Source organism: Chenopodium quinoa, unplaced genomic scaffold, assembly GCF_001683475.1.
Source record: "Chenopodium quinoa cultivar QQ74 unplaced genomic scaffold, ASM168347v1, whole genome shotgun sequence".
Classification (NCBI taxonomy): Eukaryota; Viridiplantae; Streptophyta; class Magnoliopsida; order Caryophyllales; family Amaranthaceae; genus Chenopodium; species Chenopodium quinoa.
Genome location: NW_018743850.1, coordinates 4,958,452 through 4,974,600, shown reverse-complemented (window position 1 = coordinate 4,974,600; position 16,149 = coordinate 4,958,452). Strand labels below are relative to the sequence as shown.

The 16,149-nt window shown below is 34.3% G+C and overlaps 1 protein-coding gene across 3 annotated transcripts; it reads left to right on the top strand.

Annotated features, from left to right (window-relative positions):
- Positions 1–10,130: 10,130 nt before the first annotated feature.
- Positions 10,131–15,919, top strand: LOC110686043 (deoxyhypusine synthase). 3 transcript variants are annotated; one of them, XM_021862613.1, is made up of 8 exons: positions 10,131–10,384; positions 11,257–11,474; positions 11,567–11,730; positions 12,853–13,071; positions 14,569–14,655; positions 14,859–14,964; positions 15,045–15,280; positions 15,398–15,539. In XM_021862613.1, exons 2-8 carry the CDS (start codon positions 11,276–11,278, stop codon positions 15,473–15,475), a joined length of 1,089 nt encoding a protein of 362 aa, XP_021718305.1. In that variant the 5' UTR covers positions 10,131–10,384; positions 11,257–11,275; the 3' UTR covers positions 15,476–15,539. The 3 variants fall into 3 exon arrangements, with proteins under 3 accessions (XP_021718305.1, XP_021718304.1, XP_021718306.1); XM_021862612.1 differs by having other exon boundaries at positions 10,135–10,384; positions 11,257–11,470; positions 11,563–11,730; positions 15,398–15,919; XM_021862614.1 differs by lacking the exon at positions 10,131–10,384 and having other exon boundaries at positions 11,374–11,470.
- Positions 15,920–16,149: the final 230 nt, after the last annotated feature.

Below are 16,149 nucleotides of genomic sequence, written 5' to 3'. Positions count from 1 at the left end.
ATAGTACCGAATTATAAGATATTTATTAAAAGCTATGATTAATTTTGTATATATGAAATATTAGAAGTATATCGATAATAAAACTCAATACAACTTTTTTATCTTTAAAAATCTATTCAAACTTCGCTTACTTAGCATCATATGTGTCACAATAATACCTATTTGTCGCCTACGTGGCGTGACACTTGGTGAAAAACTGGTTGTTGTTGTCTCGTGACCTGGCTGCGAAACCGGCTGTATTTATTAGTGATATGATATGATACTAGATTTGATGTGTTATGTACATATTAATTCACACATACAAATAATTAGCAATAAATATATTTGCTATACTCACATATAAAATAGGAAATATATCACCATTATTATCACTAAAAAAAAAAAGGGAAAAAATCATTATCATCATGATCACGCTTAATTAAGGCTAATTATTGTAAATTGGTAACAAATCACGATATTTCGAACATTATTAGAAGCCGTTGAATTTATGATTATAACAAGAGGATTTGATGTTCTATGTACATAGATTAATTCACACAGTCAAAAAAATTAGCCTTATTATATTTTACATATAATATAGGAAATATATCACCACTATTATCATTAAAAAAAAAAGGAAATATATCATTATTATTAACACAATCATATAATTTTCTATGATTTTACTAAAATAAAAAAAATCATAAATGATCAATTACAAAATAATATTGAAATCATTTTAGATTTTAATACGTAAAAAGTTACCTCAATTTTACTTTACGTAGAACCAAGCTAGACATATATGCATCATTATAGTGTACATATATATGCATAAAATAAACAACCTTTGCCGCGCCACCATTCACTTTCAAACTTAGCTTAAAGTGTTTTTTTCACAATTTCTTCATCATAAGCTAAAAAGAGCTATTACGAGTACTTTAAAAGCAATTAACATTATTCCAATAATGAAGCCTACCCTTATTACTCTCTTTGTCGATACTTCATGTTAGTTCTCTCTCTTTCTCTCACACACACGCAAATTATATGCTCTTTTTCCCCTTATATTCCTTTTTTTAGTCCTGCATTTTAAAATACTACGAAGCAATATTTTATAACTCTCTACTCCATTTATTATAGTACTAGGCTACTAGCCTTATATACACGCACCGAGTAGACGTAGATATTAATATTACTCCGTAATATAAATTTTGAGCCCTTAATTAGTACTCCCTCTTTCCCTTTATAATGTGTCTGTTTTTCTTTTTTGGTGTCCCAAAATAATGTTGTTTGTTTATAAAAATAGCACATAAGCATTACTTACTTTTTATTTTTCCTATACAAAATACACATATATCCAAAATATCATTACTTAATTTTTTTAATCTTTTCCATACAATATTCTCTACTTTTTATTATCCCCATACAACATTATCTATTTTTTTTATCTTTCCATACAATTATATTCCCCTATTATCTCAACTAGATGAAGCCCGTGCAATGCACGATTTGTTTGTATTTTTTTACAACTAATATTTTTTTTCGTATGTTTGTGAAAAAAATTGTTAGTTTATTTATTCGTTGTACTATATCATATTATTATTTTATTTATTTAAAATAAATTGCGAATTTTCTCTCATTCGTTATATATTTAGATGAAATTCCTAATATCAAAAGATAATAGTTTATATTTAATTAATTTAAACTTTAAAATCTCATTCGCTAATTTTACTTATGACATTTGAATTATTTAATTCTAAAAGAAATTACAAATCTCTTATTTAATTGGAATTAATAGCTATTTATAATAATAACAAATCATAAGATGAAATCAATTCATTGAATAAATGATGAACTTTTTTTTTTGCTAGAAAAAGAGAAAGGATATACTTTTAATTTCAAATTTTTTTTTCTTATTTTTTGTATCTAATCCAAAACTGTTTTTTTTTTCGAGAGAGAGAACTGATATTTTTTTTTTAATTGAACGTGATTTCATTTTTTTTATTAGTATATTTTTATAAAATATTTTATTATAATCAATTTTCATATTTTCATTATTTTTTTATCTAATCCAATTTTTTTAAAATATCAATGAACGTGATTTTCATTTTTTTAAGTTTATTTTTTTTTTACATATACGAAATTATATATACAAAATAAAATAAAATATTTCTTTTCACTTAAACAAAATTTCCAATTTAAAAAGATAATACTCCCTCTATTTCATAATGTTAGTCCCATACACTATTTTGGGAATTTCAAAAAAAATCTACTCATATTGAATATGTTCCATTTTTTACTTAATTTTTTGGAATTAATTGGTTGTGGATAGATGACATGGCTCTAAGTAAAGAAATCTCTACCTTGAATTATGCATTATGACTTATGTTTTTCCAATAAAAAAAAATCAAAAAACTTAAATAAGGTAAACTAAGAATGAATTATTTTGTACTTTAATGTTAGATTCCAAATATTCTTCTTTTCTTATTTTATGTGATTAATTCTATATGTGACTAACATTATGAAACGTAGGGAGTATTTTAATTTTTATAATAAATTTTAATTTTTAATTTTAATCTTACGTAGCGCTTAAAAATAACAATCCTACGTGGCATAATCCTATATGTAACGCTCTAAAAATACTAATCCTACATGGCGCTCTAATAATTTTTTAAAAATCAAAATTCTAGGTGGCTCTCTAAAAACTTGGGGAAAACTCTCCTTTATATAATTGAAAGTGATTTCATTTTTTTTATCAGTATATTTTTATAAAATATTTTATTATAATCACTTGTCATATTTTCATTCCAATTTTTTTTTTAAATATCAATTGAATATGAATTTCATTTTCTTTAAGTTTAATAGTATTTTTTTTATGTATACGAAATAATATAAATTGTTTCTATTCTCTTAGATAAAATTTTCAATTTAAAAAGATAGTAATTTATTTTATAATAAATTTAATTTTTTAATTTTAATCTTACGTGACGCTTTAAAATAACAATCCTACGTGGCATAATTCTATACGTAACGCTCAAAAATACTAATCCTACATGGCGCTCTAATAATTTTATAAAAATCAAAATCCTAGGTGGCTCTATAAAATCTTGGGAAAAAACTCCCCTTTATATATATACTAGTTTTGTGCCCGGGCGATGCCCGGATTGTCCTAAACTTTTTAGCTTAAATACAATCATATAACCCCTTTTGATAATGTTAAGTATTTAGACATACGATATCATACCGCTTATTTGTATAATAGTGTACTTTTTGTAGTATTATTTGTAAATAGATATTTATGTTATTATTAACTTGATATTTTTTTATTGCACTTAAATTAATTCTAATGGACTGAAAGTATTTTTACCCAACTAAAATTATATTTTCTGATTAAAACTTTTTTTCACTGATTTTCTATTATTTATTAAAATATATTATTAATGGATTTCATTTTAAAGAACTTTTAAAACGAATTTTATGATGGAAATAGTACTGAGTTATAAGATATTTATTAAAAGTTACAATTAATTTTGTATATATGAAATATTAGAAGTATGTCGATAATAAAACACTATACAACATTTTTATCTTACAAAAATCTATCCAAAATTCGCTTATTTAATACCCTATGTGTCACAATAATACCTATTTGTCGCCTACGTGGCTCGACACTTGGCGAAAAACTAGATTGTCAAGTGTCGATGTCTCGTGGCCTGACTGCGAGACCGGCTTTATATATTAGTGATATATGATATGATATGATATGATATTAGATTCTCCTTAATTACCGTATTTTTTGAGAAATAGGCACATCAAAAAGGGGCGGAGGGAGTATGTTTTATCTAAGGTTGTCCAATATAAATACAGATCTTCCATAATGAATCTATGAAGTTATTAAGACGTAAGAAGTACATTATAATTTTACAAAAGATCTCCCAACCATCAATTAATCTCTCATACTCAACCTTTATTTTGAAAGGGTAGTTGTCTGTCTTGTTTTTGTGTCCTTGGATATTACATTGTACAGAAAAGTGAAGCAAAGGCAAGTTCGAAATGCGATCTTGACTTTAAGAAATGAAAATGGTTCATGGGTTGAAGGGTTGAAAAAGGTGGAAGAGGTGATCTTAGACTCCATTAAGGGAACCTATAACCCGGTTTCTAGCGAAAATCATGGAGAAGATATTGACCTGTTACTTCGTTAGCTTGATAATCCCCTCCTCTTGGAAGAAGACCGGATTTGGCTTGACAGGTCCTTTTTGGATTTTGAAATTAATAAGGCTATGTTTGATTTACACTGTTCCAAGTCTCCAGGTCCGGATGGTTTTACGGTGGATTTTTTCAAGACCTATTGGAAAGACGTAGGGCAGCTGGTGGTTGATAGTGTAAAGCAATTCTTGAGGACATGAAACATGCTCAAAGAGTGGAATCAATCTCTTCTAGTTTTGATTCCAAAGGTGAAGGCTCCGGAGCTCGCTAGTCATTTTAGACCTATAAGCTTGTGCAATACGGTCTATAAGTGTATCTCAAAGTGCTTGGTCATCAGGTTAAAGCCAATTATCCCAAGCCTTATTTCGGAGAACCAGCATGCTTTTATTCCAGGGAGGTATGTGGAGGACAACATTCTCCTGAGCCATGAGCTTATGCATCTTATTAATTCGAGGAAAGGCTCGAATTTCACAACAATTAAGATTGATATGTCGAAAGCTTATGATAGTGTGGATTAGCTCTTCATTCTAAAGGTCTTGCAGGCTTATGGATTTTCCGATCACTAGATAAGGATGATATCACAGTGTGTGTCGACGGTGAGTTTCAAGACAGTCATTAATAGGAAAGCTTCTGGGCACTTCGCTCTGAAGTGTGGTTTGAGATAGGGGGGTCCTCTTTCCCCGTATCTCTTTATATTCTGTATGGATATCCTTTCAAGGTTTCTAGGAGATTATAGGAGATCTCATTCGATCTCTCATCTATTCTTTGCAGATGATGCTATGCTATTCTTCAAGGCAAATGAGGAGTCTTGTCTGTGTATCTCTGACATTATTCATAGGTTTGGCAAATTCTCTGGTCAACAGATAAATCTCCAGAAGTCCACAATCAAGTTCTCGCCGGGGGTGGACAATGACAAGAAATTAATTAGCTGTGAAACGGATTCTGGCTATGCCTGAAACTGGAAATATGGGGATTCATCTAGGAGCCCTAATTGATATTCAAGGGAAGAAGAGCTCCTTTATTCAATTCTTAGTAGATAAAGTATTGGATAAAATCATCTCATGGGCCTCTCTTCACCTATCACAAGCGGCAAAAGTAATCTTGATCAATACTGTGCTGGTAAGCATGTCAGCTCATGTGATGAAGTGCCTGAAAATCCCTCAGAGCATAGCTAACAAGATTGATTCGATAATTACTTGGTTTTGGTGGTCCAACAATGGGAATAAGGGTTTGCATTGGATGAGTAGGAGCGTCACCCAACTCCCCAAGAGTATGGGAGGTTTGGGAATTAGAGGTTCTTCAAACTTCAACGATGCCCTCCTCTTCAAACAAGAAGCTAGGATGCACCTTAACCCACAACTTCTTCTCTCTAGAGTACACAAAGGTTTCCATCTGTGTGGCATATGCAACATTGTGAGGCCTTATATAAGAAGAGGGAGCCCGTCTTTGGGAAGGTCAAGCCTTTGAAAGGTCACCCGAGCCTTCAAGGAAGGTTTTGCTTGGAAGGTTGGGAATGGTAATAACATCAAGGCAATTAGTATGCAGTGGGTGAAAGGGGAAACACCCTTGGTAAACTCGAACCAATCTCTGAGAGCCGCCTCGAACTGGAAAGTGAGTGATTTTATTGACAGGAATACTAATACTTGGAATGCAGGGAAGGATAAGGAGTGTTTCGAGTGGGATTGGGCGAAATCAATTCTGTCAATGGAGCTCTCGCATTCAAGTGAGGATGATTCCTCTACTGGAAGTACCACCCCTTGGGTAAGTATACGGTTAAAACTGGGTACTTCTATTTTTCAAAGGATTTGGGGTTAGAAAGAGCTACATTCTTGGCAAGGGATCAGGAGTTCATTAAGTTGGTGTAGAGAATGGATATCCAGCCAATGGAAGATTTTTTTGTGGAGGCTCTTTCATGATGGCATTGCAGTCAAAGTTAATTTGGCAAGAAGGGGTATACAAGTTGAAAGTGTGTGATCACTGTGGGGTGGAAGTGGAAGATAGCCAACACCTCTTTAGGTTCTGTAATCAGGCAAATGAAGTCTAGGAGAATGGCTCCCTAACTATTTGCCTTGACTCTCCTGGGTCCAATTCTTTAAACAGATGGATCCAACACTATATCCTGCTTTTTTATAGCGAGGATGGTAAGCATGGCACCCGCTGTGCGTTGTTTATTGCAACTCTTTGGGGCTTATGGAAAACTAGGAATGCTAGATGTTTCAAGGGTGCTTCGGGGACTACTAGCCTAGTGATGGAATTTATAAATCATGCAATGCAAGATCATGAGACTTTCACACAACAAGTTAACCCTACAAATGAGGCGGAGGCTATTAGTAGGGATAATCCAATGATACCTCCGGGTTTTAATCACGTTCATTCAGGGAAGGAAAAGATTGGGTATGATGATTTTATTGTGGAAGCCGATGACTCTTGGGATAAGAGGACTATGAAATCAGGTATTAGTTGGGCAGTTAAGAGTAATACCCAAGCCTATGCCCTCGATGAGGGTGGAAAACACGGAGCTGCAGCGTCCGTCATCCAATATGAAGCTTGGGCTTGCCTGGAAGCGATGAAGTGGGCTCGGGCTAAAGGTAGGCATGGAATCCTTATATTATTAGACTCTATATCACTGTTGAACAAGTTACGGGATAACCATGGCAAGGAGGTCTCGATAACTTGGATCTTAAAGGAGTTACGGGAAGTGCGGTCCTCTTTTCAAAGATGCACGATACTAAAAGTTCATAGAGATTAGGTTCAAAGGGCGGATGATATCACAAGACAGTGTCGGGTTACCCTCTCAAATTTGTTGTAATTTTGCTCATTCTCCTTTGCTTTTGTTAAAAAAAAAAGGATATTACATTTTTAATATCTCTTATTTTGCTCTACTTCCCATAATTGCAAGCCACATAAATATACAAACGACCATCACACGACTTTTATGACAAACTGATTTCACTAAGGACATGCTTGGATTGGGAGTAATATATTAAGAGAGTAATAAAAGTCAAACTTGAAAAGACATAAGTAATTAGAGGGGTTATTGTAGGAGACAAGGTGTTTACAAATGAAAAAAAAGTAGTTGTGCCTTAAGGAAAAGAGAGAGATGGAGGAATTATTATCCTCATAATGAGGGTAATAGTTATCCATCCTCCCCCTAGTGTAACTATTACCTCCAAAATGAGGGTATTAACTCCTCTTTCTTCACCTTATACTACACCATCACTACATAATTTTCTTACAATCACACCATCACTATCTCCTCCTTCCTTATTATTCACTTTAATTTTGCTTAGTTTGACTTTTATTACCCTAATAATACATCTCCTCCAATCCAAGCATGCCCTAAAAGCTAAGGAAACCAATTGGTTGGGCAATTTCTTTCTCCCATTCAACAACAACATCAAAACACGGAAATACCATGCCTGTTTGAAAATATCCATTATCACTCACACCACCGCCACTATCCTCTGACTCCAACTCCTTAAAACATAACACCTAATATAAGTACCCAAATAACAATAACAACAACAATAAATCATAATAATAACAATAAGTATGCAACTAATTATTATTATTATTATTATTATTATTATTATTATTATTATTATTATTTATTATTATTATCATCATTTAAAAACAAACAAAGTCATACAACTTACAAAAAATTAGCGAGAAGCCGAGATACAATCTGAGCCCCCATTCCTCTAGCTATAGTAAATCCTATCCTAGTGAAGATATGATCAGCAACACGTGCCCCAATGTCTTGAGTCTTCGAGAAATTCTGGATCTGCTTCAGCAATGCCACCGCCTCCTTCTCTAATTCCCCAAGTGAAGAGAAAGAGAAAGGAAGAAAGCCGTACCCAATTTCCCGGCAACTGGATTCGTACTTGATCCGCTTTCGATGAGCCGCATCAGCCACAACTTATCCAAGAACAAAGTCAGATAACTCAGTCCGTGTCAAAGGAGAAGACCCTGTCAAGTCAACACAAACATCGCGACCACGATCCCAGGAATAAAGTAACACATCTGCAGGTCTGAGGGCACCGTCGTTCCCACCAGAAAACCCAATGTCAACCTCCTTTCTAGCTGAAATCCCAAATTAATAACAAACATCAACAAGGGCATCTCGAACAACATTATGCCGATGTTTAATACCCACCATACCAGCACACGACACCGCGTGATCACCGAAAATATCCCCCGTGAAAACCCTTGAATAAGCAGAGCACGGCGTCGAGACAGAGAACAATGGAAGAACACCCAAGTAGTAGCACAACACACATCGATAAGTCTTTGCGTTCATCGTTTGACCCAACCCTGAAATAGGAACCGCCCGAAGCCAAGCAGAGGTGTGATCTCCCTGCTGCGATTCCCACAATGCTGATTGACGAGGAGATAAAGAGAAGGTGGATTTTGTAGAAGCGGTAATCTTTGTGAAGTATTTATCTGCCAATTTCTTCATGAGTTTAGGGGCAGCGACCTCACTAGAATTACTCAAAATGTTAGACTCAACCATTCTATTAAACAGACTCAATACATCCTCAAAGGCTTGACCAAGGCCAACAACGCCAGCATGTTGTAGAAGCTTTGTCTGCAACCCAGCAGACTGCAACCGAGAGGCAAGAAAAGCATAATGACGAACATTACCTGCGAAATAAACACTAAGTCCGCCAAATGCAAATGGTAAGGTTGCAAGCCGCCATTGCCAATCGCCAAACCCAGGCCCCGAAGCAGTAACGATACGCTCCAAAGAAGATCGAAGAGCCTCGTCGAAAGTGCGCTAAGCTACCTCAAAAGTACTATGAGGACAAGTTCGCAAAGCAAAGTAGAGTTTAGAAACTCCGGTACATGCCCTAAGCAACAACAACTTGCACTAGGGATCATCGAGCTTAGCAACCCTATCCATTAGCGCAATGGTCTTGGTCACCCTCTCCATCACAAGCTCACCTCCAAAACCAGAATCGGAACTAGCGAGACCACCAAGCAACTTAACACCATGCAAAGGTCGAGTAATATTATTATTATTATTATTATTGTTATTATTATTATTATTATTATTATTATTATTTGCAAAATCGGACAAATTAAAAAATATGAGATAATGCCCGGGAGAATTGAAACCTCCAGGATGAAACGTTGAGGTTTTCGAAACTTCTTGGTAGTTTCGAAAACCTTAGGCATTTTATTAAAATCTATCTATCTATTAACCTATACTAAAAGCAAATCCTTCCATGACACTTATCATTACCTTGTGAACAAATTTCCCGCCGTTTTCGCTTTTTTTTTTTTTTTTTTTTTTTCAAATTCTTTAAGTAAACTAATAATACCTTATGATATTTTCTTTCCAGTTTAACAATCATATTCCATAAATACCCAAATAAATTATTTCTGAATATTTTTTTATATATTTTATATTTTTGTAATATTATTGTCAAAATTATTTAACAACCGTGCATTGTACGGGATTTTAATCTAGTGATGAATATGAGCTAATAATGCTCAAATTTTGGCATTTTTGCAGATTTTGTAGTTTTTTTTTTTTTTTTTTTTTTTTTTTTTTTTTTTTTTTTTTTTTGGGAATCAAGCTGCTGAAATGAGCTATACCAAGCTTCATGGCCACCTCGCAAAGCAGCAGCTAGCTACGACCTGCTCATTGGCTAGTATTCGAAGATTTCAAGTATTAAATATAGGGGGAGGAAATAGCAAGGTGGATAGCCTAGTCCGCAGGTGTTTGTGGCTCGCAATGCTACACCGTAGCTTCTTGTGGACAATATGTTAGTCAATAGTCATGGAGGGAATCAACTCAACTAATAACTATGTTAGGCAATCAAAGTTAAAGTTAAGAGCATTTAACAGAAAATATCCCATTAAACATGCATTCAAACTTTTTTACTAACTAATGTCGTTATTTACGACTAAATAATAATTAGGAGTTATTTTGATAATTAAAAAAGTTAGGGTCACCAAATTAGAAAAAGTAGTGGTTATCATTGAGAATTTCGTTACCAATTTGTTTTTTTTTTTTAAAGTACGCCTAACATATAAGACACTTAACACTATTAACCGATCAAATCGATTAAAAATACTCCACTACTCCAAGCCTTTTTTGTTCTCTATATCCTGCCTTCCGGTTCCGGCTTCATCCGTCAACCGCCGTTCATTACTACTCGTTGGGTCTGTCACTTGTCATCTGACCCCTGTTCTGGTAATTTTCTCCGTTTTTTTTTCTCCCGTATTTTTCAATTTATTACTTTTAGCACTTTTGGTTTAAAAATTAAAATTTTGATGTATTATGTTATTAATTACTGTATTTGCTGTTTCAATGTATTGAATTGTCTTAAATTGTTGATTGATTTTGAATTGAAAAGCTCATAAGCCATTTGAATTGATTTGGGTTAAATAATTGCAGAGTTAGAAATTTTATCCGGTAATTCTTAGTTTGTAATGTAGAAAATGAAGGAGAGGGTTTTAATTTAGTGTAACAACTTTGTTATGGTGATCAGAAATTAGTAATTTTGGTGTTTTAATTGTGAAGCTAGTAAGTTTAAGTTGAAGAAAAACTACTTGGTAAATTGAAGGACAAATGAGAGAGAAAGAGATGGAGAAATGAAGTGAAAGAAATGATACATTGTTATTAGTAATGTTGTCCTTTAGTCTATGTTACTCGGGAGCTCATGGCGGATATGGGTATGTGTCTAGGTGTCAGACTTCGTTATTTTAGGAAAAAGTTTCCATTTTTATTGTACCAAAGGGAAGTGTCAGCTGTCAAGTCCCCTTAAAAGTGTGGAGGATCCAACACCGATACTTGAGATGAAATTGAGTGATAGGCTGGTTATATTTTAGCCGTAGTCGTGTGATTTCAAAGGGAGTGGTGAGAATTGAAGTTTAAGTTTGTTATGCCTGAGCATAGGTCCTTATTAAAGGGTTTTAGGGATCAAGGTGAATGCTATTTCCGATTAATTGTGATTTTATGCTGAAGTTCATTATTTCTTTTATTGCAAGATATTGGTAGAATTTTTTTTTTCTTCTTAATAAGCTATTCATCATCTGAGGAGTCCAGCTTTTTTCATGTGATAGATTTTATTGAGGATACGGAATGGAAAACAACATTATGTCATCTGTTCACTCGACAGTCTTTAAGGAATCAGAATCTCTAGAAGGAAAATGCATCAAGATTCAGGGCTATGATTTCAACCAAGGAGTAAATTATCCTCAGCTCTTTAAATCTTTTATCTCCACTGGTTTCCAAGCATCTAATCTTGGAGAAGCTATTGAAGTAGTAAATCAAATGGTTGGTACGAATTTTAATTTGAAATTTAAACTAAATATAACTATATTTCACACCATCTAATTTGTGTTCATTTGATTTTCCTGCTGTTGAAGCTAGATTGGAGGCTCGCAGATGAGCTACCCGCTGAAGATTGTAGTGAAGAGGAGAGGGATCCTACATACAGAGAATCCATTAAGTGCAAAGTGTTTCTTGGGTTTACCTCAAATCTAATTTCATCTGGTATACGTGACACCGTTCGATACCTTGCTCAACATCATATGGTGAGGGAAAAAGAAAATTATTATCTTTCATATATTTACGTTCTCTATAAGTTTTGAAATGGAGTTACATAAGTTAATTTAAATGATCTCCATGTGTGCATAAAGAGTTGTTTGCGGCTACATCTTTCCTCAAGTTGTAAAAACTAAATACATAATACATTGCTAAAAAATTTCTTTTGTGATTTGGCAAAAGAAGTAATATACCGATTTTTGCTATGTGTTGGAAGCTATTTGACTAGGGAAGTTTAATCAGAGTCTTCCTATACGTATGTGTATTTTATACATCATAACATTCACCTTCAATTTAGTATTTTCTGCTGCAAATAGTTACTAAAATATAATGACATGCTTCTGTAATTTTGAAAATCCCGAGTACTTTCTCATAAACATGCAGTCCTTGGACTAATATTGAGGTGGTAGTTTTTGGAAGCTCGGTATAATTTAAATCTTTTCCTTAAAGAATCTCATGTACTCCTTCTGTTCTTTTTTTTTTTTGTCTTTCTATTTACTATTCATTTGGTATTGTAATTATTATATAAAAAGTTTTATCATGTGGGATATTGTTAGTTTTTTTGCAATACATTATATCATATTTTCATTAATTTTACTAAATACAAAACTAGAGATATTAATGATCAAAGTAGTACATGGGAGATCGCACAAAACACAAATGGGAAGATAAAATAAGAACGGAGGTCGGAGGGAGTATGTGTTTAATGGCATATCATGTTAGATTAAAGCATTGGTCTTAGGGATTCTGGGTTTTATTTTTGGAAGCTAAAGACAGGCTGAAAACGTTTACTTGTGGATTCTTGGATCTAAACTTGTATCATTAATCATGTAATAGAAAGCAAGTGATTGTTTTTTCTTGATGGTTGACTAGGATGTCAAGATCTCTAAACCTTAATGTAGAAATTAATTTTATTAATTGCTTAAAGGATTCTTAGTCAGTAGAATGTGAGAGATTTTTAGGTCCATCATTCTTCAGTCTCTGGCTGAGAATGATTTTGTTTTGGGTTTCAGCAATTTTCCTTCACTCTTAATATTTTGCTCAAAAATCAAAACAAGCATTTTGTTCTTTTCTTTAAATTTGAAACAATGTTGCCATATATATACCTGCAGGTTGATGTGATTGTAACAACTACAGGCGGTGTAGAAGAAGATCTTATTAAATGTCTTGCACCTACATTTAAAGGTGAATTTTCTCTACCTGGAGCTCAATTACGATCAAAAGGATTAAATCGGATTGGTAATTTGTTGGTTCCCAATGACAACTACTGCAAATTTGAGGAATGGATCATTCCAATATTTGATAAAATGTTAGAAGAGCAAAATTTAGAGGTAATTTGTTTTTTTTCTGATTGTCTTATCCAGTGAATTAAAGAAGGGTTTTATGTTCCTTAAGATGTTTGTTATGGCTGTTTGTCATTATTTTTATACATTATTTTCTTCACCCAAACATACGCGAGACCTACTCAACGTCTCAGCTCCCCCCCCCCCTCCCCAACCAACGGTGGCCCCACTCCCCCCACTCCACACACACACAACAAAAAAAGGGGGGGGGGGGAACTCTTGCAAGGGTGTTATTTTGTAGTGTAGTACTCCCTTGGTTGATTGGCTCCACTTGAATTGTTAATTATCTGCCTAAGGATATAGCATTGTTCAAAGAAATCATGATTAAATTTGTCTGTAAATATTATATAAACAGAAAGTTCCCAAGTATAGAGCATAAGAATTGTTAAGTAAGACGGATAATCATTCATTGTATGAAGGCATTATTCTTGATAGCCTGTTGTTTTAAGGTTTACTATGGTTAGAAAGGGGCAAACAGCCAGACACTGCTTAATCAGCACAATGTTTAATGCTATTACCTGGATTTGGATAAATGGCAATATGTTAAAGCAGTAACTGGAGGTTGCTAAGGGTTTTGGTTAGCTTCATGAAGTACTAAAATGCAGGAGAGTTACTCATTAGGTCATATTTGGTTTGATACTTTGATAATTTGAGTTGCCACCCTCACATAGTCACATAATTGCACTGCATGAAGGCTTCATTTAACGCTTCCATTGGATGCTCTAACTTATAGACATTTGGCTCTGTAGGTTATATATTCAACTTTAATTGTATTTCAATAAAGTGTGAGTGGGTATCGTGGATTTTCTGGTTGGGTTAAGCTGTTAGCTTCCCATCAATATGGCACAGAATGTGCCAAAACATACCCATGGGCCATGGCACAGAATGTGCCAACTGCCAAACATACCCTTTATTTCGAGGATAAGACAATTTTTCTCGGAGGTAAATGCCTGCTAGTTAAGAGCAGGAACAAATAAGATAACCTAGCGAGTAAACACCCTGCTATCCGTTCACATAGAGAAAAAATTGATTGAATGATTCTGGATCCTCTTGGATTAGCTTACATATGAGAAACTAATCCAGTTACCCCAGGAAGTGTGCAGAAGCTCTCATGTCAGCTGATATGGATAGTTGCATGTCTCCGTACATTATTTAAATGGAGCTTGCAGGACACAAAAATTATAATAAGATGATAGGTGGCTTAGTGTTTGAATCCAGTATGTAATATGTACAGTCTACCTTGATGTCAATCTAATGCCTTTTTCCCCCTTTTTTTGAAGGGTATCTATGAATTCACACAGTTTCCTTTTCTTGAGTCAGGTGTCCAATCTCCTATTGAGAAACATTGTTTACTTCTCATATTTTTGGCTCTGGTTTTCATCTTATACAATAGACACTGTTACTTGTAGTCATGTTTTAAATGTGTTTGCTTTTTTTATTTTTTTATTTATTTTTTTCTCTCAAACAGTTTAAATGTTTTTGTAGAAGAGTACATGGACACCATCTAAAGTGATTGCTCGTCTGGGAAAAGAAATAAATGACGAGAGTTCATATCTTTACTGGGCATACAAGGTGAGGCACCTGATATAGCAAAACCAAATTCATTGATGGTCTCACCATCTTAATCACTGTTGAATTTTTTTTTAACTTCAAAAAGTGGTAATTGGTTTCTTAACTGTCTTTTGATGAATTGAAGTTGAAGTATTTCATAGTTATCATTCTGCTGGAAAACAACTCCATGCCTAAGCTGTCCACTTAATTTTGCTATTCTGCAGAACAATATTCCTGTCTTCTGCCCAGGTCTAACAGATGGCTCACTTGGGGACATGTTATATTTTCATTCATTTCGTAGTCCAGGTCTAGTTATTGATATTGTTCAAGGTATGTTGTACTGATTTAGCTTAATGCCAATACGTCTTATTATATTAGTCCACAATCTATAATTTTTTGCTTGTGTGCAGATATTAGGGCAATGAATGGTGAGGCTGTTCATGCAGCTCCTAGGAAGACCGGTATGATAATTCTTGGGGGTGGGCTGCCTAAGCATCATATTTGCAATGCCAATATGATGCGTAATGGTGCAGATTATGCTGTATTCATTAATACTGCACAGGAGTTTGATGGGAGTGATTCAGGTGCTCGCCCTGATGAGGCCATCTCCTGGGGAAAGATACGAGGATCTGCCAAGACTGTTAAGGTATGCCGCTTCCCTCCTCTACCTGCTTGCTGTGCTAACTGCTAAGGTTTCTCTTCAATTGTAGCCAAAGTCTCTGTAAATTGGGCACATCTGATGCTTGCATTCTCTTGCAACCAGGTGCATTGTGACGCCACTATTGCTTTCCCTCTATTAGTTGCTGAGACTTTTGCTGCTAAGAGAGAATGTTCAAGCTGATATTGGGTTCAGAGGGTTGCCTAACTTACTACTTATTATAATTAATTTAATGAAACAATTTGAGGCTTGTGATTGAATAAACATGAATTTATGTGATGCTGTCAACCTACATTGGGGGTAATAAGTTACCTTATGTTGGCATGATTTTCCAGTGGGAAGGGGCTGTTAAGCATAGGGTTGTGATCTTATTGTGGGATGGGGCTGTTAACCTATAATGATAGCACTGAATTGAGAGACTTGTTGAAAATTATTCTCTCCCCTTCCCAGTTCCCACCATTTCCTGCTGGTGTTGTTTGATGCTTGCTATAAAACAGACTGCCCAATGCCAATGGCAACGAAAATTAGCTAATGCTTTGGTCAGAGGATTAGAATTTTGCAGTTCTATCATATTGGTGAAGTTATGTGTATAGAACAACAATAGATTTTCTGTGTCTTGGATTTTGATATTCTGTTATTGACTTAACTAAGAAGTGTTGGTCCTTTATCATTGCGTATTGAACTTTTCCATTTGAATTTTAAGAACATCCACTAAGTCTACTGTTCATAGCAGCGATTAAATACTTAATTTTCTGCTGATAATATTTAATGGAAGAAACTACTAGTGCAAACTTAAAACCTCCAGCAGTCAATGCATGAGACTCATGGAGGAGGTTGTAGTGGAGTGTATCTTCCAT

Excerpts from the sequence above, each read along its gene's own strand:
- LOC110686043 (XM_021862612.1), top strand. The coding sequence starts at position 11,276 with ATGGAAAACAACATTATGTCATCTGTTCACTCGACAGTCTTTAAGGAA. Across the intron at positions 13,072-14,568 it reads TAGAAGAGCAAAATTTAGAG|AAGAGTACATGGACACCATC; the intron begins GTAATTTGTTTT and ends ATGTTTTTGTAG. Across the intron at positions 14,656-14,858 it reads ATCTTTACTGGGCATACAAG|AACAATATTCCTGTCTTCTG; the intron begins GTGAGGCACCTG and ends GCTATTCTGCAG.